Below are 23297 nucleotides of genomic sequence, written 5' to 3' on the forward strand. Positions count from 1 at the left end.
GCCAAGACGATCCTCAAAGTTTACAAATATGTCGAAGCTCGCATGAATGGAACCAAATGGCTAATGCACTTTCCTTCACATTTATTCACGTTTTGTGTCTTTTGCTGCACTGTTCTGCGTCCAGTGCTCAAAACGTCGGTAAGTGTTTGGACTATAAGCGTAATTATAAATCCTGTAACTAACTGTAGCTAAGGAGCTAACTAATGATAACAAGGCTATTGACAACATAGTGTGTATGCAGTTTAATCTCTGACCTTGAAAGAAACTATAAAACTATAAATAATTTGATACCCAATAGTTTTTCAGCCCTCTTTTCTGACCATACATGGACCTTCAATGACTGCACTGTTGTATGGATTCTCCTCAAAAATCACCCTGAACCTGCAGGCAATACCATCCTCTAATGTGACAGGTAAGATCCCGATGAAATGGCATAGAAATATACATTTAAATATATTTAAATATTACTATTCCAATTACTGTTACAGGCAGCTTTGTTCCTCCTTCTTGTGTGCCTGGTGTGACACAGTGGATTCTGACAAGTGAACTCATTGCAAAGGTTGTAATTTTATAACATTGTTGTTTACATGGGTAACTTAACTGTTTTTATCCATGTGTGATTTTGCAGACTGCTGTTCAAGTTAAACTAAGACTCAACAGAAGTCTTCGTTTGTGTGGCAATAATGAGACTGACACTGATTGCTGTGTTAAGCCACTGTGTGTCCTGGAGACCCTTCAACTCACTGCCTGTGAAGGGAATACATCACAAGCTTCACTGATTATTCAGGTCAAGATTTACGCTCTGCTGGGTTCTGGGAACATGGTATTTGGTAAGATGTAATCTTGAGAAATTTCAAAGTATTTTTTTGTAATATGTTTTTCAACACAAGAATGAATTTTTCCAAATTGTTTTAGATAACAGCACAATAATTCAAAATCAAGTGTACAGGCCTTTGGGGGATTGTCCCTGTGACCTTACTTTCAACACTTGTGATCTATGGTGCTGCTGTGACAAGGTACTTACATTTACACTATTTTATAAAGTAAAAATAATATATTGGCTCTTATTGTTATTTTTATGTTATTTGTGTCTATGCAGGACTGTTCTACTGCGGATTTTAAGCTCTTTAGATACCGCTGTCTTACAGGACCTTTTGGTGGGCAGTTCCCTGATCCAGAGTATCAATGCTCAGTCCAGTCCACTCAGAACTCCCCAGATTGGTTTCCGTTCTTGTGTGTAACCTCCCCACCTGAGAATAATCCTTACCTTGGACTTTTCTACCAAGGCAACACAATGTAAAAAGTCGCTATATAAACAAAAAATAAGCAAAATATAATGTATACTATTTTGGAGATAACAAAAAGCTTTTATAAAACATTCTTTAGGGCCCCAAAACCTGGTATTTCATTTGGAGGTTCTGTTTCATTAGCACCAGCATTATCAAATGCATATACTGAAGGAAGTCCCATTTTGACAATAAAAGATCAGTACTTTACAATTCCACAGGTAAGTTATTTTGAAATATCTGGAAATGGAAATACATATGTTTTGTAAGAATGCTGTTACCATTACTGTTATTCATATGTTTGCACAGACACTTAATGGGCATTGTGTGACCAATGCTCCTGTGGCCTTTTTGAAAAACCTTGATGTCAGATGTGTAACCTCAGTGCAGGCCTGTCCAACTGAGTTTCCATTACAGACAATACCTGAAGATTTAAGAGCTGTTGTGAAGAATGGTATTGCTGGTAAATTGTTCTTTCTCACCTTGCTTGAACGTAGCTTAGCATTGCTGATATTGAAGTCTTTGTAGGAAATGTTGTGGTGGATGTAACTGACCAACTGGCTACTGAATTAAATGAGTTTGTTACAAGCAGTGACATATTTGGCTCATCAGGTACAGAAATGCATTATATCGATTATGTGTTTGTTTTTTTTATTGGAAAACAAAGAGTGTTCAATGTTACTATCTACATGTTACATGTTACAATTTATACAAAAGGCCTAGTATGTGAAAACGTCACTTTGGCCTTGGATTACAACTTCCACTGGAAAGAAAATGGCATAACTGGAATCACATTAACCCGCACTGTCGGCAGTGTGACTCTGAAGGGCAACGGTGAGACCTTTAAAAAATGTTAATGATACATATGGTTTACATATGTTAATGCATCTTTTGTTTTCTTAAAAGTGTCATTAACTACAAGATACTCTGCAATGTTTCTAAGTGGAGACATTATGAGTGAACCCAATTCAGGAAACCCAGGTAAAAACTCCTGAATTTGGCATACATTATGTATGATACTTTTAATTTTTTTTTTTTACTACAGGGTATCAGGTGGGAAGGCCTGTAATTGGAGGAATCCTAAACACATCAATAGGGAATGATACTGTATTAATAGCTAGGTCCCCAATGCATCTGTGGAAACCAGGTACCTAATATTACTGTGAGATCTAAAAATAGACACTACATTTACATAATCTGATGTGTGTTGTAGTCAACAGTGGCATTTGTTCATCAGCCGATGTGAGGCCTTTGTTATTTGGTGAGAATTCAACATCTGGATGTCTGATTCCTGTCAGTCGGCAAAATCTTACTGAATGTAGTCTCCTGAGGTATGTATGTGTGTGTGTGTGTGTGTATATATATGTATGTATGTGTGTGTATATATATATATATATATATATAAAAATGTGTTTCTCACCTTCCACGGTGGTAGGTCTCTCTCACCCTCATTCAGCTCGGGTCCTCTACCAGAGGCCTGGGAGCTTGAGAGTTCTGCGCAGTATCTTTGCTGTTCCCAGTACTGCACTTTTCTGGACTGAGATGTCCATTGTTTTTCCCGGTATCTGTTGAAGCCACTCTTCCAGTTTGGGGGTTACAGCCCCGAGTGCTCCGATCACCACAGGCACCACTGATGCCTTTACTTTCCAGGCTCTCTCCAGCTCTTCCTTGAGCCCCTGGTATTTCTCTAGCTTCTCGTGTTCCTTTTTCCTGATATTACCATCGCTTGGTATTGCGATGTCCACCACCACGGCTCTGCTCTGTTTCTTATCCACCACCACTATGTCTGGTTGGTTCGCCATCACCATTCTGTCAGTCTGTATCTGGAAGTCCCACAGGATCTTGGCTCGGTCATTCTCCACAACCTTTGGAGGTGTTTCCCACCTTGATCCTGGGGTTTCCAGCCCGTACTCTGCACAGATGTTTCTGTACACTATGCTCGCCACTTGGTTATGTCGCTCCATGTATGCTTTCCCTGCCAGCATCTTACACCCTGCAGTTATGTGCTGGACTGTCTCAGGAGCCTCTTTGCACAGTCTACACCGTGGGTCTTGTCTGTTGTGGTAGATCTGGGCCTCTATTGCTCGAGTGCCCAGGGCCTGCTCCTGAGCAGCCAGGATCAGTGCCTCTGTGCTGTCCTTCAGACCAGCCCTCTCAAGCCATTGGTAGGATTTCTTGATATCAGCCACTTCAGTTATGTTCCGGTGGTACGCCCCATGTAGGGGTTTGTCCTGCCATGATGGTCCCTCCAGCACCTCTTCCTCTGGACCCCATTGTCTGAGACATTCTCTGAGCACCTCATCTGCCGGGGCCTTGTCCTTGATGTACTCAAGGAGCTTGGATGTTTCATCCTGGACAGTGGTTCCCACACTCACTAGTCCTCGGCCCCCTTCCTTCCGGCCTGCGTACAGTCTCAGGGTGCTGGATTTGGGATGGAACCCTCCATGCATGATCAGGAGCTTTCGTGTCTTAACATCTGTGGTCTGTATCTCCTCCTTTGGCCAGCTTACAATCCCTGCAGGGTATCTGATCACTGGCAGGGCGTAGCTGTTGATTGCCTGCACCTTGTTCTTGCCATTGAGCTGGCTTCTAAGGACTTGCCTCACTCTTTGCAGGTATTTGGCCGTAGCCGCTTTCCTTGTTGCCTCTTCAAGGTTGCCATTTGCTTGTGGGATACCAAGGTACTTGTAACTGTCCTCAACGTCTGCTATTGTTCCCTCTGGGAGTGACACCCCCTCTGTGTGGACTACCTTCCCTCTCTTTGTCACCATCCTGCTACATTTCTCAAGCTCGAATGACATCCCAATGTCTGTACTGTAGATCCTTGTGGTGTGGATCAGTGAGTCGATGTCTCGCTCACTCTTAGCGTACAGATTGATGTCATCCATGTAGAGGAGGTGACTGATGGTGGCCCCGTTTCTGAGTCGGTATCCATAGCCAGTGCGGTCGATTATTTGGCTGAGGGGGTTCAGGCCTATGCAGAACAGTAGTGGGGACAGTGAGTCTCCTTGGTATATGCCACATTTGATGTGTGTGTATATATATATATATATATATATATATATATATATATATATATATATATATATATATATATATATATATATATATATATATATATAAAAATGTGTTTCTCACCTTCCACGGTGGTAGGTCTCTCTCACCCTCATTCAGCTCGGGTCCTCTACCAGAGGCCTGGGAGCTTGAGAGTTCTGCGCAGTATCTTTGCTGTTCCCAGTACTGCACTATATATATATATATATATATATATATATATATATATATATATATATATATATATATATATATATATATATATATATATATATATATATATATATATATATGATTCACAACTTAATTATTGTTAAAGTGATAATTGTTACAATTGGTCTTCATGATTATTGTCTTTTAGAAATTCTGTACATTCTCTCCAAGGAGCTCTGATTGAAGCCACATTGGTTGCTAGAAATGGTCATCCTGATGCTCTAACTCTGGCTGACTGGCTAAATATTACCTGTATGTATATGACAGAATGCATCTAGAATTTCCACTCATTTTTCCTTTTAACAACATTACTGTGCCAATCCATTATTTTCTTAATCTTTTCAGATGTAACCCTAAATTCTAGTGGAGTAGAAGATTCAAACAGTTCATGCGCGGATATACCATCCCATTTACATATCTATCTGTGGACTCTTGTCTCAGGCTTTGTGGATGGGATTCCTCAGAAAGACATCAAAGCAGTACAAATAAGGTGTGCACAAGTTCTTCAATATCTTTTATGCAGAAAACCATACTCTGTACATATTAATCACTTAAAGGTGCACTATGTAGCTTTCTGGTGGAGGGTCTGCCACCTGCTTGTCTTTATGGACACAAGAAGATTCTACAGTATGGCATTAAAGTGAAAATTTATGTTTTTTTCCCAGTATTTTCATGTATTAGAACAAAGGTTAATGCCATACTGCGGTACATTAAAAGTATTGCTTGCATTATGCTGACAACCGGGAGGCTGACCCTGAACCACAAAAGTTACATTGTGCACATTTAAATTTCTCTGATGCTTTTTTTATTTATTTATTTATTTTTTTTATTAAAGCTATAGCCTGTCTTCCTGGAGACTCAAATGTGGAGGAGGGGACTCTGCAGTGTGTATGGATCCAGCAGAAACACAATTGCTTCCCATCACTTCCTCAGTCACATTTATTGATATTCCTTTAAACACAGGACCACCAAAAACCAGGTAATTCTTAAGGTCTTTGTTTAGGCATAACAGGGTTGGAAACTGCATAAACTGATTTGAAACTGATATGAACTGCAATTGTGATTTATTCTCAGATATCAAATAAATTTCACTGAGTATGATTGCAACCGAAATGATGTATGTTGGCCTGAGCTTGCCTTCCCTATTACCAGATTTTACACAGGTATTTTTATAACTTTGAGACCAATCCCAAATTGATCAGTTTGGATTATAATGCATTTATTTGTTTTCTGAAATCCTCTCCAGGTGAGTCATACTCTCAAGCTCTGGCCAAAGGTCTTATTTTGGTTTTCTTCTTTATTGTTGCTTCTGTTCTGGGAAATCCTTGGAGGCAAATTCGACAGATATGGAACACTATTTAAGAACATTTACACACAGAATAATTATCAATGATTTTCTGTATATGTGTATATATTTTTGTATCAGACATTTTGAAATAAATGCTGTTATTAAAACGCTCAATTTGATTCACAAATTGTGCAAAATAAGCACAACACTTAATGAATTTTTTATACATTTACCTGTGACAAGGGTGGCAAAAATATGGATCGATAATAAAATGGGCAAAAATCAAGAGTTGCTGGAAGAATGACGTTGCACGGTACGTCAAAATCCCGGAAGTACTGTTCATTGGAAGTTGAACCGTGCACGTATTCAGTGGAGTGATGAGAAGTGACGTGGAGTATCGTCGATAAACCAGAACTTTTAAAAGTCAGTTTTTGACATGGATTTGGTATAAATTGAAATGTTTCCAAAGTAGTAAAAGGCAAGTAAGTTTAACGGAAGAGCAAGACGCGCCTCCGATCGTATGGTATTAGCTGTGTAGCACCCACCTAGCCTCTGAGGCTGTGCTGCTGCTGATGGCTATCTGAAGTCTGAAATCAACTGCACAAGTTGCATATGGTTTATGATTAACATCTCAGAATGTAAAACTATATCGTAGTTGAACTACCAACGAAAAGTCTATAGTTGTGTGAGAAACTACCAGCAGAAAGTGCCAACATGAATTCTCTGCTGCGAAGTGAGGAGATGTGTTTAGCCCAGTTATTTCTCCAGTCTGGGTCAGCGTACGACTGCATCAGTGAACTGGGAGAACTGGGGCTCGTGGAATTCAGAGATGTAAGCCGAAACTTTATTGTCTTGTGACTTCATAGTATTATAGTATAACAACATCCTAGTCAAATGTAACAGATGGTTTCTCTTGATGTGGCCTACAAATAACCTTGTTCATTTGTCTTTTATGTGTTTTTAGCTCAACCCGTCTGTGATTGCTTTTCAAAGGAAATATGTCAATGAGATCAAAAAATGTGAGGAGATGGAGAGAATTCTTAGTAAGTGCAAAGAGTTGTATTACGTACGTACATTAAAATACTCATGGGATTGTTGCAGTAGTAGTGTAGCTGTGGTATACAGCTTGACATGATTGTGGAGGTGGAATAGTCTTACTGAGGGCCTTCTGACATAAAGTGACTAAGACTACAGTCATGGGAGCTGTCAGCTGATTGTAGATTAAATTAAACCGAACTCTGTCTTAGATAGTAAAGTTTAAATGCTCTTTGATTAGATAAAGCTGTGCGATAGAGTAGCATAGTCTGGTCCCAAAATAAAAGTACAAAGTCTTATTATACATTTAATTATGAATTAATATTATTTTGTTCAATATTCATTGTGTGCACCTTCTCGTTAAACTAGTGGGGAACTTTACTTACTTTCTTAGCTGTGCATTGCCATTTGAGCTGTAGATATATACCGGTAGATACTACCATATATTTATTTATGCCATCAGTTTTTACTGTGTGGTTCCTTTAGGTTTACCGGAATGCCATGCTTGTTATTTTGACTACTAGGGCATTGTATTTGATTTTTCAGGTTATCTTCTAAAGGAAATCAAGAAAGCTGACATCTCACTTCCAGAAATCGATGTTAACCCAGTAGCTCCTTTACCCAAACACGTCATTGCCATAATGGTTTGTTGACTGCTTTGAATGGCATTACAGATTTTTCTGCAGATTACTTTGAGTATATCCCTCTTTCCAGCTGAAATGACATGCACATTGTTCACAGGAACAGCTGCAAAGACTGGAGGTGGAGTTAGGAGAGGTCACCAGAAATAAGGAAAAGCTACAGAAAAACCTCTTAGAGCTGACTGAGTACACACACATGCTGCGCATCACTCGCAACTTTGTCCAGAGATCTGCTGAGGTAAAGCTTGCATTTGAAAGTGTATAACGAAAATAAAGTATCTTCCTTAAAACCAGTTGTGTCTTTAGCGAGAGCCCTTACAAGTACAGTATGAAGAATTTCCATTTCTGGAGAAAGAAACAATGATGGACTACAACAGCATGCAGAGACTTGGAGCCAAATTAGGGTAAGCATTTAGTCTTTAAAAATGTGGCCTTTATATTTTTGTCACATTTTCTAAAAAATAGGAAGGAAGGATCTAATAATAAGGAAGATCCACAGAGCACTGTGCACCAGTGATGTGTACATACTTACACTTCTTATGACCTTTAGTAAATGTACCATAATCTAAAATTTTGTGTTCATCTTTTGAAATTCTGTTTTACAGTTTTATATCTGGTCTGATTCATCGGGTAAAGATTGAAGCTTTTGAGCGGATGCTGTGGAGAGTGTGTAAAGGATACACCATCCTGAGCTATGCTGAAGTGGATGAGTATCTGGATGATCCTGACACTGTAAGTTTACATGTTTGTATAAAATCTAATGAAGTTGCATGTTTTTATTTGTATTATGACGTATTCTTTGTGTACATGTATTTCCTTCTTGCCAACATGCATACTGAATACAGACAAACCAATGGAGATAACTATTTATAACAAGCAACATTTTAAACCAAAGACCATTGATTAAAAATGATCTAATATTCATAACCAGGGTATATGTTAGGTCTGGCATTGACACTGATAAACGCATATTGTTTTCAAAAGGGCGAGCCCACTAAAAGTGTGGTGTTTCTCATCTCCTACTGGGGGGAACAAATTGGCCAGAAAGTGAAGAAAATCTGTGACTGGTAATTTAAAATATTTAATTTTCTATGTTATTCACGTGAGGCCGTTTTCAGTATGATGTATTGTATAATGTATAATGTATTTGCCTACAGTTACCACTGTCACGTGTATCCATACCCAAGTAACAATGAGGAGAGGAACGATGTAGTGGAGGGACTCAGGACACGGATCCAAGACCTGCACACCGTATGTTTATTTGCCATAAGGCTGCAAATTATTTTTAAAGAACGGAGCAGCAAAAGAAATTCTGAAGTATATACTTTTTTATTTTATGGCCCAGGTTCTTCACAGAACAGAAGATTATCTAAAACAGGTCCTCATTAGGGCGTCAGAGTCAGTCTACACATGGGTTGTGCAGATCAAGAAAATGAAAGCTATTTACTATATTCTGAACCAATGTAGTTTTGACGTTACCAACAAATGTCTAATTGCTGAGGTTTGGTGCCCTGTCAGTGACCTGCCTGCTCTGCGCAAGGCCCTTGAAGACGGATCAGTAAGAACTCTTCTTTGTTACAATAACACCTTAACTGAATGTACTGATGTGGTCTGCCTGAGAATAGTTTATAACAATACTGCTGTTTTGATATTTCAGAGAAAAAGTGGAGCAACTGTGCCTTCTTTTGTTAATCGAATTCCCACCAGTGACACTCCACCCTCTTTAATAAGGACCAACAAATTTACTTCTGGTTTCCAGAACATTGTGGATGCCTATGGTGTGTGCAGTTATAGAGAGGTCAATCCCGGTAAGTGGATTGTTGTGGTTACTATGTCCAATGTCCAAAAGTAATATGAATGTTTCAGATAAACTTATTACTATATTTGTGTGAATGTTGTAATTTACTTGTATGATAACCATCATTCCCAACTTTCTATTTTAGCTCCTTTCACAATCATCACTTTTCCATTCCTGTTTGCGGTGATGTTCGGGGATCTGGGCCATGGAATCATCATGGCTTTGTTTGCCTTTTGGATGGTATTTTATGAGAACGACCGCAAACTGAAAAATACAAGAAATGAGGTTTGTAAGAGTAAAAAAAATGGTTAATACAAATTTACCCACTATAAATATAAAGTGATTTATGTGGGTTTGCAGATCTGGAATACATTCTTTGAGGGGCGTTACATAATTCTGATGATGGGACTGTTTTCGGTCTACACTGGCCTTATATACAACGACTGTTTCTCCAAGTCTCTCAACATTTTTGGCTCCAAGTGGAATGTATCAGCCATGATTGAAGCTAAGATTTGGAAGTAAGTGCTAAAAAAAAAAAATTACATAAGTTATTTATTTGAAAGGACATTTCTCTAACTTCTTGGCTCTATTATGTGTGCATTTTAGACGAGAGGATCTCCGTGGAAATGGAATACTGACTCTTGATCCGAATGTTACAGGAGTTTTCACTGGACCCTATCCTTTTGGAATTGACCCTGTGAGTGATAAACATTGTACATGAATCGTGTGTGTTTCTCATTTTATGCACCATATTTCAAAATATAATATATTATTTTGCATTCATTGTTGATCATTACATGTAGTACTATGTCTGAAATATTTTATTTTTAGATATGGAACCTGGCAACCAATCGCCTCACCTTTTTGAACTCTTATAAAATGAAAATGTCTGTGATTCTTGGAATTATACACATGAGCTTTGGTGTCATCCTCAGCACTTTTAATCACTTGTAAGTATATGTTTTTCTTTTATTTATTGTTATTGCAATTATATAAAATATTTATGTTCTTAATTAGACACTTCAGGAAGAGCTATAACCTGTACCTGGTGTTTCTTCCTGAGCTGCTATTCCTCCTGTGTCTGTTTGGATATCTTGTTTTCATGATTTTGTACAAGTGGATGGTTTTCTCCGCTCAGGACTCCAGACACGCTCCAAGCATTCTCATCCATTTTATCAACATGTTCTTAATGCAAGGAGATTCTATACAGCCACTTTATGCTGGACAGGTAAGAAACATGTAGAAATGTTTTCAGTATTAGGCCACTATATGTCAAAGGGCATTAAATAATATAGAGACACTGCAAACAGAACTTGTACCAACTCTTATTTTGATTTGTCCCATGAGTTTAATCTATAGCACATTTTAATTAGTCTGTGGCAATGTTTTTAAACTGTTGTTTGTTTGTTTTTTTTTTACTTTCCAGAGTGGACTGCAGATTTTCCTCTTGCTAATTGCAGTACTCTCTGTGCCGGTTTTATTAATGGGAAAACCACTGTACCTTTACTGGCTCAACAAAGGCCATCACCGCATTGGAGCATACAGGGTAATTTTATGTATTTTGTGATATTAGGTATTTTTACGAATAAATATTAAATACATTTTACACTCTCCATTGTCATAGGGATATGAGCGTGTGCGGCATGACAGTGATGAAGAGCTGTTCCTTTTGAGGGCTCATGACATGGAGGAGGGCAGCAGTCACAGTGAAGTCTCAATGAGCGGAGAACACCAGTCAGAAGAGGTCCGGACTGTATTCATTTAATTGCACTGCAAAGAAGTGATCAACTTTAACAAAACATTCAACAGATTTGTGCTTTTTCATAGTTTAACTTTGCAGACGAGTTCCTACATCAAGCTATCCACACAATAGAGTACTGCTTAGGATGCATCTCAAATACAGCATCCTATTTACGACTCTGGGCTCTGAGTCTGGCCCATGCTCGTAAGTTATCTCTTTGACATATTTTGTTCAGATGATTGTTATTATTAAATATTAATGGCAGTCGCAGTGAGACTTCAGGCTATTCATACTCTTTGGTAGTCTGGGCCCTGGTTTTATCTCCCAAAATTCCAACAGCCGTGACTGATTAACAGTCAGAAAAACATTGAGGCTTTCATGTGGGGAAAAAAAAAGAAATAAACAAAGAAAAAACAGTACAGTGAAAATCCTCAGACTTTTGCAGTATTAATGAACAAAGCACTCAGGTAAAAGAAGATGGATTTAGTTCTAAAAGACAGCGCTCATCTGTGTCCAGTGCATCACCTGATTCAGCCAAAAGGGGAATCTATAAATGCTGTATTATGTTTGCCACTATTGTCTATTTCTTCTCTGAGCAATTGGGCTTAATTCTTTGTATTGTCTGCTTCTGCTCAGAGCTGTCGGAGGTCCTGTGGGCTATGGTGATGAGAGTTGGACTCAAAATGGATACCAGCCTGGGGGTCTTGTTTCTGGTGCCAGTGTTTGGTCTCTTTGCAGTCCTCACAGTGTCCATCCTCTTGGTCATGGAGGGCCTGTCTGCTTTTCTTCATGCTCTGCGACTGCACTGGTAAATTAAACATGATATAATCAACAATTCCCTGCTGTATTTCAGTTCACTCTGTCTTTTTAATATTTGGTTCCTCAATCCTTATTTTCTTCAGGGTGGAGTTTCAGAATAAGTTCTACAGTGGAAGTGGAGTCAAGTTTGTACCATTTTCCTTTTCATTAATGCCATCTAGTTTTGATAATGATGGCCTATTATAAAATAACTTTACTTATAGGCACCAGGCCAGTTTTTAATGTCAGGTATGGGATTATAATTGGGTGTAATGGTTTGTAAAGCATAGAATGAATTTCCCCACGGATCTGATGTCTAACAACATAGAGTATTTTTGATAAAGTATTTTAATTACACTTTTTTGATTGATTATAAAACCTTAGTGCCTGCTTTCAGAAATTCAACATTCAACACTCCCTTTATGATTGTATAGAAGAGTTAATAGAATAATTTGTTTTTCATTTTCACTTAATTATCCAGTTTATTCAACCTGTGCTTGACCACTTTGCATCTTGTTTTATTGTACAAACGTATGTGTTTTTCTTAATTTATTGTTTTAAAAGCTACAGTGGAATTAAAATTACATTTTATTTTGATACGGGTTTAATGGTCCATTGTTCTGTAAAAGTAAACATTAATTTGTCTTTACTTAGGAATCATCCCTCCAATCATTTATAAATGTTGTCATTTTTATACACAAAGTTCATAACATACACAATGGATTGTCTACTTACATTTGTTATCTGCACAAACCTATTTGTATGTGGTACAAATCTTGCGGTTGAACCAGTAGCTACTGTGACAAATGTGTTTTTGGGTTTGTTAAATATGACCTACTCATGGAGGTGTTTTTATTTTTATGTTAAAATGACAGTTAACTTACAGTTGCCTTGTTCTTTTTAATTATGGCCCAGAGCAAGTGAGTTAGAAATTATTCTTCTAGGAATGTAATCACACTTAGAATAAGTTATAAGATATGCCAATTTTAGGTATGATACATTTATGCTTTGATGAAATATTTTCATTGGAGGATAAGAATAAACCAACATTCCCAAATCAAGATTTCCTGAGGAAAGAAGAAAAATTATCTGAATTTGTATTTTTCGTTTCTTGAATCCACAAACTTGACATAAAACCGAACGTGACTCCTTTTATAACTAAACCACAATAATCGATTTACGACCCGTTTCAACTTAATCATGGGCCTTAGCAACTTGAAAAACAGCGATGGCCCGTACGGGGATCGAACCCGCGACCTTGGCGTTATTAGCACCACGCTCTAACCAACTGAGCTAACCGGCCTGCCTAACATTGCACCTTAAAGATCAAGTTTTTTCAAATTTAGCAAACTAGCGTTATATGCATCCTGCACATGGATTGCGCACGGTCATATGGCCTATGCTTCACTCCCCTTTGGAAATGCAGAATATCCAATTTTCCCCATTTAGCTCACTGGCGCCCTCTACTGTTGATTAGTTATAACACTGATGTAACGCTCTGATTTTATTATTATTTATTGTTATAAGATTCATACACGTTTAATGAAGAATGTATTGATCATTTTTAAAAAGCAAATAAATGTGTCATTTTGAATGATAATCAAGAGGCATGGTGTTGACAAAAGTCTAAAAGTCTTTGATCCTTGTTTGTTTTAGCATGTTCCAAAAGCACCTGTAAAAGAAAGAAAAGGAGCAAACAAATGACATATAAAACCTTATATTATAGGCTTAAATGTATTTATAGCTCACTTTGATAAGTTCCTCATCATTTTTGCCCTGTAGGTGTCTGAATAGGTACCAGCTGGCCACCTGCACCACAGTAACTGGGGCATCTTGAGATGCATATACCAGCTTCTCCAAAAAGCGCCTTGTGTCCCTTCAAAAACATACGTAGACAGACAATTTATTAAATATCTGCTTCCATGGTTCTTTTCATGACTTCAAATACATTTCAAATATGTACCGAGAAGCCATTTTGACAGTAAACTGCAGCAGGGCTTGGAAAAGTAGTGCCATGGGGGAGGAGCCACATTTCAATGCTTCACTGGTAGCTTCTTGCACAAGATCTTTCCAGTCACTTCCTGGCATCCCAGTCTTGAAGTCAGAATTTCTTTAGTTTAGCATTAGTTTAGCATACACATGCTATAGCATTTATTGCATTTGTATAAACTCACCATACACATTCTGAGGGCCAACAGTGCAAGTCTGAGAAGGCTGGCCACTTGACTGCTGTGTAGGCCGACCTGAGAAGCTACCTGTAAACTCTGCTTATAAGTCATGACTGCCGGCAGCAACAGGCCTTGTTTGTGATACACCTCAGCGAGCCACTGATAAATACAAGATAAGGAAAATTATAAAACAAAGCAGAAGAAAGCTTCTTGTCTCTTGTCTGACTTACATGCCATGCATTAATATTGGTGGAATTCATTGCCACGGCTCCATTCAGTTGCTCAATTACAGCATCTGGGAGAACAGCTGCTTCATTGGCCAAAAGGAGGCGCTGGCACTGCACCTGTCGCAGTGACAGGAGTACTGCTGGGTGTTCAGGAGAAACACTTAGAACCTAAGACGAAAGGTAGAAGCAAACCATTACTATCAAAGATAAGATGGCCATGAATTGTTTTAATTATTAGTATTATGTGCAAGCATGTTTACATAAATGCTATGTTGTACCTGTGAACAAAGAGCCTCTGCATGGTCTAGCTCTCCTCTGAACACTAAGCCAGTGATGGACTGCTGTAGGACCCAAGCCTCCAGCATCTGAGCCAGAGGTTGCTCAATGTTCTCCACAGCACGCACTAAAAAACCACACCACAGCAGGATAAGACACAAAAAACAAGTCCAAAAGTGACAGCACTATTACATTCACTGACCTTTTTCAGAGACAACCAACATAAATATTTGCTCTAGGCCTGTGTGACATGGAGCAGAGCCTGACAGGTAACATGCAGTGTTTTCTGTGTGACAGGCAGCCATGAGCCCAGCCCAAGCTGCTGGGTCATCTGGTAATAACAAAGATTATAAGTGTACCTAATAAGCTTAAGGCACATAAAAAATCAAATCACATCCCCATAATAGTAAAATTGTTTAGTTAAAGTTAAAGTACCAGGGCAGAGCAGCACAGCCCTCTGCATTGTTTTCAATGCATTACTCTGTTTGTCATTTCCAGAGTGTTTCCCACTTGCCAGCTGATTTACCCCACTGTGTAACAAGGCCCTCTGCAGAGAAGGAGTGAAAAGCTTTGTTGAGCCATCAGACGTGAATGTCGAGAACAAGATCAGAGGGTTGTATATCAAACGCAAACAGTCCAAAATATGATGCTATTGATGAAACAAATAAGCAACAATAAGCAAAATTGAGGTTAAATTAAGTCAACTGGAAACATCTTACACAGAAACTAGCCCAAACTTGTCATGGGTTAATTTATATTCACAATGTTTTAGTTTATTTTTTAGAGGTATTTCAATGAGTCTCTAAACCAGAGGAAACTCTATTCAAAAAACTGTCCAGATAACGTAATCTAACCTTGTTTAACTATGGATTCAGAGGGTTGGATAACGGAGGGACTACGCAGACAATAAACCACATAACCACACAATTATTACTTATTACCTTTCCGTGTGTCATACTGGAAAGGCAAGCCACATGACCAGCCATTGCTCCACCCTAAAACATTTTAGATATAAGATTTAAAACAACCATCAAGCTATGTTTAAAAATTAACACGATGGATGGACTAACATTTGCTTTTTTGGGAAAGTACTGTGGTACTAATCTAGACAGAAAAGCCCACAGAGCTGGATTTCCTGGGTTTCTACAAGATAAAAACATTGTATTGACATTTCGGAGTCTAAGAGAAACAAAATTGATGTAGAGGAAAATGACATGAAACTTACCTGTGTATAGCCCTAGAGGCCTCCCTCTGGACAGCACTAAAGTTGCCTTGCAAAGCCAACAGAGTGCACGTGAGCAGACAATGCTGCTCTACAACTGTCTCTGTAGTTGAGTTTTGTTTCAGCAATTCAGCTAAAGCAGCTGCTGCCAGGGTCGTGTCATTCTGAACTAAGCCCACGGCACAAAGACACAGTAAGGACTCTGGGATGGGTTCCTTCAACAATGAGCTATACAAGGAAATATTTAATTATTGAAACAAATATTATGACTTTACCAATAATAAGTAGGTAATATACTAAAAATACCATTTAAACAGCAGTGTCTTAGCGGAGTCAACATTGCCTTGCAAGTTCTGCAACAAGGCCAGGGCTGTTAGGATGTATGCCTTCTCTTTTTCATTGGAGGCCACAGATAAAGCATTTTCATAAGCTACAGACAACAGAAACAACAGAGTATGTATTTACACTAAAGTGGCTACAGTGCAACAAGACTGACTATGCTGATTTACCATTAACGCTCTCTGGGATGAGGCCTGCTCTACAGTAAGCCAGAGCCAGGCCTGCCAAATCAATGAGCTCTTCCAGTGGAGTTGACTTAAAGACATGTACAGCCTCTTCCCACTGGCCTGAGGAGCTGAAATATGACATATTTAGGCCAATGGGTTTTCCTGAAGATACTGTTTCCTTTAAATAGTTGTATATACAGCCAAATGTTACCATAAAGCACGGCCATAGTTGCTCAAAGCAAAAGCATACATTTCTCCAGATGTTAACTGAAGAAGTTCAGCACCTCTTTGAAAAAATAACAAATGACAAAAACATTATTTTAAAACAGTGAACACTAAAGAACAGAGTATGTTTTGTGCCATGTAAAAATATATATTTGAAAATGCACCTTTGATATGCTTGAAGGGCTTGTCTCTTCAGATTCAGATGCTCATTTAAAAAACCCAACATTATAAAAGCTTCAGGATCAGACTGGACTCGCTCTGTTGTAAACATATGCCACTCGCTCAGTGACATTTATCTAGACAGAATGATTGATCAGATATGTTGTATACCTGTGTATTTGCTCAGGGCCACCTGAGCAGCAGAGACAGCATTCATCTGAACAATGTTGTAGCGATACAACTCAGAGTCTCTGTTGTTTTTATCCAGTAAAGTAGAACACACCCAGTGGGCATAACCTTTCACTCCCTCCATCTGAAAAGCATAAAAACACTGAAAGAGTTCTGATTTTGATATTGAAAAGGTTCCGTTTCCACTCACCTGTGTGCTGAGTTCAGTGGTGTGTCTGAAAAGATCCATGGTGTCATAGCTTCCTACTTTCTCTGCTATCATAGCCTAAACATGGGAAAATTAACCAATGAAACAAGGAAAATGAAATGTCTACATAAGAAATATAGCCCTATATAATTTTGTTTTATATTGGGTAAAAGGCTATTGGTCAGGACCTGTCCAATCCAACAGTCAACATAAAGTGGTTCCAAAGACTGTGCAATTTTAAAGGCTTCATGTGCAAGCTAAAAAAAATACAAGATTAAACATTAATACAGTTAAAAACACAATAAAACAATTTTTTTTTACAAAACAGTACCTCTATGTTATCTTTCTTTAAATACAGGGCTCCCAGGTTTGTCCAAGCCACAACATTCTATGACAAATTAAATAACATCTAATATTTTCCCTTGTCATAAATCATAGCAAACACATGGGTGTAATACATACATTTTGCTCAGCTTGGACGGATTTAATAAAACAGTGTTGAGCCAGTGCAAAGTTTTCAATACCTGTTAGTAGAAAATTTGTTACATTAACCATATACTGGTTACATGAATAACAGTTTAAATATGACATTAGACAAGATAATCAAGTGTGTCAGCATTACATTTATACCTTTACACACAGAAATCACACCAAGTGCATTCCAGTAGATGTAGTTTCCACTATCCATCATAATGGCTTTTTTCACACACTGAGAAAGACAAAAACGGCTTTTACAAAAGATAAATTCAACTATTGGACTTGCACATTTGGTCCACTAACATACCTGCTGTGCCTTATCCAGGACTTGAGTTTGAGTTTCATCTCCTTTTGCGGAAGGAATCAAATGGGCCTGTTTCTGATAGTTCAGACCTAAGTCATGCCAAAGACTGGCAACATCAGGCATAAGCTTCAAAGCATGAGAATAGCACCTGTATACAATGAAAAACAATAGTGTTGACAAATGTAGCTACACCAATATTTGTAAAAACAACAGCCCACACATTGCCATACCTCTCACCAACTTTAATGGTCTGCCATTGGTCCAGGATTTGGTTCTGCTCATTGTGTGATCCACACAGTAAAGCTGGCATCAGGACCTGTGCTTTGTTAGGAGACACAGTGCTCACAGCTGTACAGGCATCTCCAAGCAACTTCCACAGACAGGAAAGATCTGGACGCAGCTTCACCGCTCTAATGGCAAAAGTAAAAAATATGTTAGACAAAAAAAATAATAATTGGCATAAAAAGGGTCGTTCACACTAACTTGCCTGAAAAGGTTATGTATTGCTTGCTGAAGCAGATGTATAGCTCCTCCATCTCTACAATCTTCAAATAATGTTTTAGCCAACAAGAGCTGACACTCCCCCAGACCTACGTACATATTGCATGCAGTTAAGTCTTAAGAACATTATGTAACGTACATCATATAATTTCAGGTATTTTCTACATCAAAAAAATGACCTTTTAAAGCTGGAACATAGTCTTGTTGTGTTGTGATCTGTATGTACTCTGCAGCCGCTTCCTTAAACTTGCCAAGGGTCTGTTTGATGGCAGCAGCCTGGTACACACTGTAAATAGATGAGGGCTGCAGCTGCTGAGCTTTGGTAAAAGCTTTGAGAGCTGCTGTGAAACTCCTTCGATTCAAATAAGCTTCTCCCAGACATTCCCAGCACACCCAGTCCTCAGGATCAGCCCTCAGAGCAGCTTGGAGACTAATAATAATCAGCAAACGTAAGCAACAAAATTAAAACTACATAAAGCTGAGCTACAGCCTTAGTCAAGATAAATCTTACTCTGCTATAGCTTGTTGGTGCTGTCCAACTTTTAGATAGTAAAGCCCTCGCCTCATCCATGCCCATTTAGCTGAACCCGGAGTAGCCTTTTGGATCACAGACTGAAGAACTTCTAAAGCCATGTCCTAGAAAGGTAATTTCACAAATAAGTCAATTTTATACAACTGTTAAACGTACACCATTCTGGAAATTCTAGTCTACAGTAATAGGAGTGAGTTTACCATATGTCCTTGCTCCATACAGAGATCTACAGAGGCAGCGCCAGACTCTGCATCATCATTATTTAACTCAAAGGCTTTTTTGTAACAGCCACGAGCACGGTTGCAATCATTTGCCACTTCTCGATAGTAATGCCCAAGATAGCGAAAAGCACAACTCAGATTGGGGTCCAACTTGGCAGCCTGGCAGAAACAGTAAATATACAAGACATTTTTTACACCTTGGCACTAGCAATACGGTTTCTACTTGATCAATGTAAATTCCCCAGCAGATAGTCAGCCAATGCTGAATCAATAATGATATAATGTTAAGCGCCAACCTTGAGTAGCTGAGTATGGGCCTTGCTGCGATCTTTACGAGTCTCAACTCCCATGTTCCAATAAAGTTGTCCCAACAAGAAGTAATACTCTCCACAATCTGGGTTTTGATCTGCAGCTTCCAGAAAACTAAAACACACAAATAAAAAATAAACACAAATATAAACACTACAATCTTTAAATGCAATTGCACATTCTAAAGATCACTAGCCAATATCATTACCTTTTCTCTGCCATCTCCAGCTGACCATGTAAGACGTACGCTAGTCCCCTTAGTGCCAAGCCTTCAGCTAGATTATGAGTAGAGGCCAAAAGATCCATTGATATCTTGGGAGAATGTCCATACAAATTGAGTTATTTCTATATGAATTTATTGCAATATTTCTCTATTTATTTATTTACCTTCAGAGCTTTCTCAACCTGTCCTTTGTTAAGGTAGGCACGTCCTTTTAAGAAAACCAGCCCTGGATCTTTTTCTGAATCGGATACCTATTATTACATGTTTACAAAACAAGCATAAAGCAAAGTGTTTCAGTATAAAAAGGTAAGCGCAGTGAGTGAGAATAAACATTTACCTTTGAAAAGATCTCTAGGGCCTCATCTGCTGCTTTTTCACCTCCACATCTGACTAGAGCCTCCATCTTCAGCCCTAACAGGTTAGTCATTAATGCCTCATCTTCAGGCTTGCATGTGGAAAGACCTAATGAGTATGAAAATAAACAGATTTCTCAAATGACACTGTGGGAGCCCAAACCCAGTTTTGTAGTTTTTCATTACTGAGATAATTATTCTTATTTTGTTTGATTTAATATTTACTTAAAATGCATGAGTTTTGGTATTTTGGTAATTCTTTATGGTTAAGATGATTATTTGTTGATTATTTGCTAAGAAATCATTTGATCTATTTACATTTTTCTTTTAATTAATTATTGCTAATGTTAATCATAAGTTTACTTAAATGCCATTTAATTTTTGTATTATTTTGTGGTCTATGGCTCCATATTTAAGGCTAGTGCAGTTGCACCAATTGAGTGTGGAGTGGAGCCAAACAGTTTTTTGACCTCCTGTCACCTGTATGTTAAAAGTTCCCCTTTTATGTATGTATTTGTATGTCCCAATTATGTGAATACTCAGTAAAGAGTTTTTAAACTGCACTTGGATCGCTCTCCGTGGATTATTTTATTTTTGAGGCATTTTAAAAGGTGGAACAAGGTGCGCAAAGCATCAACTATGGCTTCACAAATGTTTGGACCTTACAGACACCTTAAATTTCAACCAATAATATAGTTAAAGGTCCAGTATCATGTAAAATTGACTCCTTTGAGCTTATGGCCATCTTATAATATTTTTACCTAATCAAAAACATATCTAGAAAAAAAACATCTGAAGCTGTGTGTTGTTTCATTCATATATGTTTGAGTAACCCTTTATTATTAGTCTGTATACATCTCCAAAGCTCAAAATTCTCCGTTGCACCTTGTGATGTCATAAAGCTACCATACTCCAATTATGGTTTTGATGAGGTAACATCATCTGTTTTTGATAACATAGATTAGTAATAGGCCATTTAAAATACATTACCATTGGAACAAGATGTCACGCTGTCTGAGTATCTGTGCATTTTAAGATGAGCTTTGGCCAGACTGAACCATCCAGGACTGGAGCTAGTTTTCTGTAACCCTAAGTTATAGAGTACACAAATGTAATGCATAAACCTCAGATATGTACACTTCTATCTGCACACACTCACCTTTGTCAAGATGATTAATGGCATCTTTATACTTTCCATCATGAAGTGCTTTGGTGCCCAAACCTAACCAAGGTAATCCACTGCCTGGATTTTTATCCTGGAGTAGAGTGAAACACCTTATGGCTTCATCACTGAAGACTCCTGAAGAAATAGTTTAAATGTACAACATTACAATGATTAACACATCAGACAATACTGACTGACTAATTTTACCTGTTGTGAGATAATAAGAGCAAAGGACCTCAAGAGGATAATTTTCAGATGGGTAAAGAGAGGCCATGGTCTCACAAGCTTCTTTCATTTGAGCCATTCTTTGTGGCATCTAAAAAGTAAAAAGTTATGCGGACAAGGATGAACAGATTTAAAAATGATTTAAAGATCTAGTGCCTTAGTTCTAGCTCTCATACACTACATTATGGTATTATTATGGTAAGGTAAAGTGCTTACTTTTGAAAGGCAGTTAATTAAGTCGACTGAGGCTTGTTTGTGGTCCTCCCCTGGGACAGGATCCACAAGAACCAGGGCTTTTTCAAACGCCATTACTAACTGAAAACAAAAGATAATTAAACTTTAAACCTCCATGTTTTTATTATTTGGCATTTATTAAAGATATCACAAAAAATCTCTTACATGCAGTTGGGTTTCATCATTTGGCTCTCCTTCACTAAAGCATTTGCTGAGAAGTTTGGACATCTGCTGCCATAGTTGGAGCAATTCTTTCTTATCCACACCGTCTTCCTCCTTAAGGTGAATGTATTGAGTCCATAGTTGTGCCAACTAAACTCAAAAAGACAAATGTAAAAACCTCCCATGCATTCTCTTAATGAATCATTTAGTTAATGCATTGTCTTATACAGTATACCTTTAAAAATTCTTTGTCAGACTCGTATATTTCAGACAGTTTTTTGATGATCTCATAACATTTATTTCTATCAGAGCTGTAAAAAAAAAATTAAAATAAATAAAAAATCAACATAATAACATTATGATTATGATTATGATTGACTGCTATACCTTAAGTACAGCTCCACTAGTTTCTCATACACACTGGGCAGGTCCACTTTAAAGTCCCATTGATCTATCTTCTCATATAGGTTTGCCAAGCCCTAAAAAAGTGTCCCACTGAATTACAACATCATCTATATAATTATCGGCCAGGACAACAATGAAATATACCCAAAATAGGGAAATATACGCAATACATTTTTTTTTATAGTTTGCCTGCACATAAGCCACTTTAATAATATATTGTTGCAGCATACCTGCCATGCCAATAGCTGATCGGGCTCCAGCTCCACAGCCTTTTTGTAAGCCATCTGAGCTTGATCTGGCTGTTCAAGTTCAGTTGCTGATAAGCCAATGAACACCCAGGCATTGTAGTTGTTTTTCTCAATTTTCAAAACAGCCTTAAAATAGAGCACCTATGAGTGGTTCATTCGTAGATCCTTTATATATTATAAAGATAATTTATCTTACCTTGCAGTGTTTAAGAGCTTCTTTAAATTCTTTGTTTTTAATGGCATCCCTGGCACTCTTCAGTGCAGATTTCACTTCTTTAGCTGACATTTCAAGTTACCTATTAATGTGGGAGGGACAAACAACTAAGGATTTTCCATACCATCATGCAGTCTATGATACCATCACAGCCAACGCTTTCTTGTTGTTACACTGCATTATCAAATGGTTGGGGTTAACATAGCATACAATATTAAAGTCAAAATCAGTGATCAAAATAATTATTAAAATTAACTTAAAGCAAATTAGCTGAAATTCCAAAGTCTATAGGGAACACTACCGTTAAAACTTGATATAAGTAAAGAATACATGCCTACATAATCCACACTTTTATCCTATGACAAAATGATGCAATTTAACTGTTGTTTTTATTTCTGCCGATTTGCTAGCATATTTAGCTATATTTTTTAGCCCATTTTAGCACAAGTAAGGCCACAGTTAGCTTGAATATTCGGGTTATATAATATGGTTCCATAAAAACATACGAGGACCCACGTAGGCTTTTCGCTTAAGACAAAAATTACCTTTTAAGCATGTAGAACAGGGAAACTTCAACTCTTTAGGATAAGATTTTTTTTTTGTTTTTTTTCCCCCTGTGCTGCAACCCGGAAGTAGATCTGGAAGGAAGTACGTGCGCGCGTCATCCATAATAAAAATGTAAAAAAAAATTGTTTATCTTATTTTAAGACT

The 23297-nt window shown here is 38.0% G+C and overlaps 3 protein-coding genes and 1 non-coding gene across 7 annotated transcripts; 2 read left to right on the forward strand and 2 right to left on the reverse strand.

Moving 5' to 3' along the window:
• tctn2 (tectonic family member 2) lies at nucleotides 1-6032 on the forward strand. Of its 3 annotated transcripts, none has more exons than XM_055165432.1 (18): nucleotides 1-138; nucleotides 299-412; nucleotides 489-559; nucleotides 629-830; nucleotides 916-1016; nucleotides 1100-1296; nucleotides 1387-1507; nucleotides 1596-1749; nucleotides 1806-1898; nucleotides 2004-2120; nucleotides 2193-2267; nucleotides 2332-2433; nucleotides 2500-2617; nucleotides 4702-4805; nucleotides 4899-5043; nucleotides 5389-5532; nucleotides 5628-5716; nucleotides 5800-6032. In XM_055165432.1, exons 1-18 carry the CDS (start codon nucleotides 57-59, stop codon nucleotides 5913-5915), a joined length of 2145 nt encoding a protein of 714 aa, XP_055021407.1. In that variant the 5' UTR covers nucleotides 1-56; the 3' UTR covers nucleotides 5916-6032. The 3 variants fall into 3 exon arrangements, with proteins under 3 accessions (XP_055021407.1, XP_020791015.1, XP_055021409.1); XM_020935356.2 differs by having other exon boundaries at nucleotides 1815-1898; XM_055165434.1 differs by having other exon boundaries at nucleotides 1596-1740; nucleotides 1815-1898; nucleotides 5800-6031.
• Nucleotides 6033-6181: 149 nt separating this feature from the next.
• On the forward strand, nucleotides 6182-12737 carry LOC110169961 (V-type proton ATPase 116 kDa subunit a 2). Its single transcript, XM_055165431.1, has 20 exons — nucleotides 6182-6672; nucleotides 6806-6884; nucleotides 7423-7520; nucleotides 7618-7755; nucleotides 7824-7921; nucleotides 8123-8249; nucleotides 8502-8584; nucleotides 8675-8768; nucleotides 8863-9075; nucleotides 9175-9325; nucleotides 9461-9600; nucleotides 9676-9833; nucleotides 9922-10012; nucleotides 10147-10265; nucleotides 10333-10543; nucleotides 10742-10861; nucleotides 10940-11059; nucleotides 11143-11260; nucleotides 11693-11864; nucleotides 11959-12737. The coding sequence occupies exons 1-20, from the start codon at nucleotides 6556-6558 to the stop codon at nucleotides 12059-12061; spliced, it is 2550 nt and encodes an 849-aa protein (XP_055021406.1). The 5' UTR covers nucleotides 6182-6555; the 3' UTR covers nucleotides 12062-12737.
• A 346-nt stretch (nucleotides 12738-13083) lies between these two features.
• On the reverse strand, nucleotides 13084-13157 carry trnai-aau (transfer RNA isoleucine (anticodon AAU)). Its single transcript has one exon. It is a non-coding gene; the product is annotated as a tRNA-Ile (tRNA).
• A 196-nt stretch (nucleotides 13158-13353) lies between these two features.
• skic3 (SKI3 subunit of superkiller complex) lies at nucleotides 13354-23222 on the reverse strand. 2 transcript variants are annotated; one of them, XM_020935399.2, is made up of 41 exons: nucleotides 23132-23222; nucleotides 22569-22668; nucleotides 22355-22498; nucleotides 22107-22198; nucleotides 21955-22030; nucleotides 21723-21869; nucleotides 21540-21638; nucleotides 21306-21414; nucleotides 21093-21233; nucleotides 20924-21022; nucleotides 19918-20042; nucleotides 19745-19831; nucleotides 19566-19669; nucleotides 19345-19471; nucleotides 19028-19207; nucleotides 18807-18931; nucleotides 18475-18725; nucleotides 18282-18384; nucleotides 18025-18204; nucleotides 17798-17942; nucleotides 17644-17722; nucleotides 17476-17537; nucleotides 17345-17401; nucleotides 17202-17270; nucleotides 17017-17091; nucleotides 16809-16950; nucleotides 16643-16736; nucleotides 16465-16539; nucleotides 16257-16381; nucleotides 16054-16177; nucleotides 15751-15975; nucleotides 15596-15668; nucleotides 15467-15520; nucleotides 14961-15072; nucleotides 14728-14856; nucleotides 14528-14652; nucleotides 14253-14417; nucleotides 14029-14181; nucleotides 13818-13948; nucleotides 13604-13730; nucleotides 13354-13526 (listed from the first exon to the last, which is right to left on the reverse strand). In XM_020935399.2, exons 2-41 carry the CDS (start codon nucleotides 22656-22658, stop codon nucleotides 13455-13457), a joined length of 4692 nt encoding a protein of 1563 aa, XP_020791058.1. In that variant the 5' UTR covers nucleotides 22659-22668; nucleotides 23132-23222; the 3' UTR covers nucleotides 13354-13454. The 2 variants fall into 2 exon arrangements, with proteins under 2 accessions (XP_020791058.1, XP_055021405.1); XM_055165430.1 differs by lacking the exon at nucleotides 23132-23222 and having other exon boundaries at nucleotides 22569-22688.
• Between the last annotated feature and the right edge of the window lie 75 nt (nucleotides 23223-23297).

The sequence above is a fragment of the Boleophthalmus pectinirostris genome, unplaced genomic scaffold (assembly GCF_026225935.1).
Source record: "Boleophthalmus pectinirostris isolate CB_2022bp ecotype Guang Dong unplaced genomic scaffold, ASM2622593v1 HiC_scaffold_760, whole genome shotgun sequence".
NCBI lineage: Eukaryota > Metazoa > Chordata > Actinopteri > Gobiiformes > Gobiidae > Boleophthalmus > Boleophthalmus pectinirostris.

Bases quoted from the DNA above. Each gene is read 5' to 3' on its own strand.
- skic3 (XM_020935399.2), bottom strand. From the start codon at position 22,658: ATGTCAGCTAAAGAAGTGAAATCTGCACTGAAGAGTGCCAGGGATGCC. The intron at 17,943-18,024 runs GTATGGCAATGT...CATTGTATACAG, and splicing joins ACCATTAAAGTTGGTGAGAG to GTGCTATTCTCATGCTTTGA. The intron at 15,976-16,053 runs GTATTTTTAGTA...TTCCTTGTATAG, and splicing joins AAGACACTGCTGTTTAAATG to CTCATTGTTGAAGGAACCCA.
- LOC110169961 (XM_055165431.1), top strand. From the start codon at position 6,556: ATGAATTCTCTGCTGCGAAGTGAGGAGATGTGTTTAGCCCAGTTATTT. The intron at 6,673-6,805 runs GTAAGCCGAAAC...ATGTGTTTTTAG, and splicing joins GGCTCGTGGAATTCAGAGAT to CTCAACCCGTCTGTGATTGC. The intron at 9,326-9,460 runs GTAAGTGGATTG...TTTCTATTTTAG, and splicing joins TTATAGAGAGGTCAATCCCG to CTCCTTTCACAATCATCACT.
- tctn2 (XM_055165432.1), top strand. From the start codon at position 57: ATGGCTAATGCACTTTCCTTCACATTTATTCACGTTTTGTGTCTTTTG. The intron at 1,297-1,386 runs GTAAAAAGTCGC...AACATTCTTTAG, and splicing joins TTCTACCAAGGCAACACAAT to GGCCCCAAAACCTGGTATTT. The intron at 5,717-5,799 runs GTATTTTTATAA...AATCCTCTCCAG, and splicing joins TATTACCAGATTTTACACAG to GTGAGTCATACTCTCAAGCT.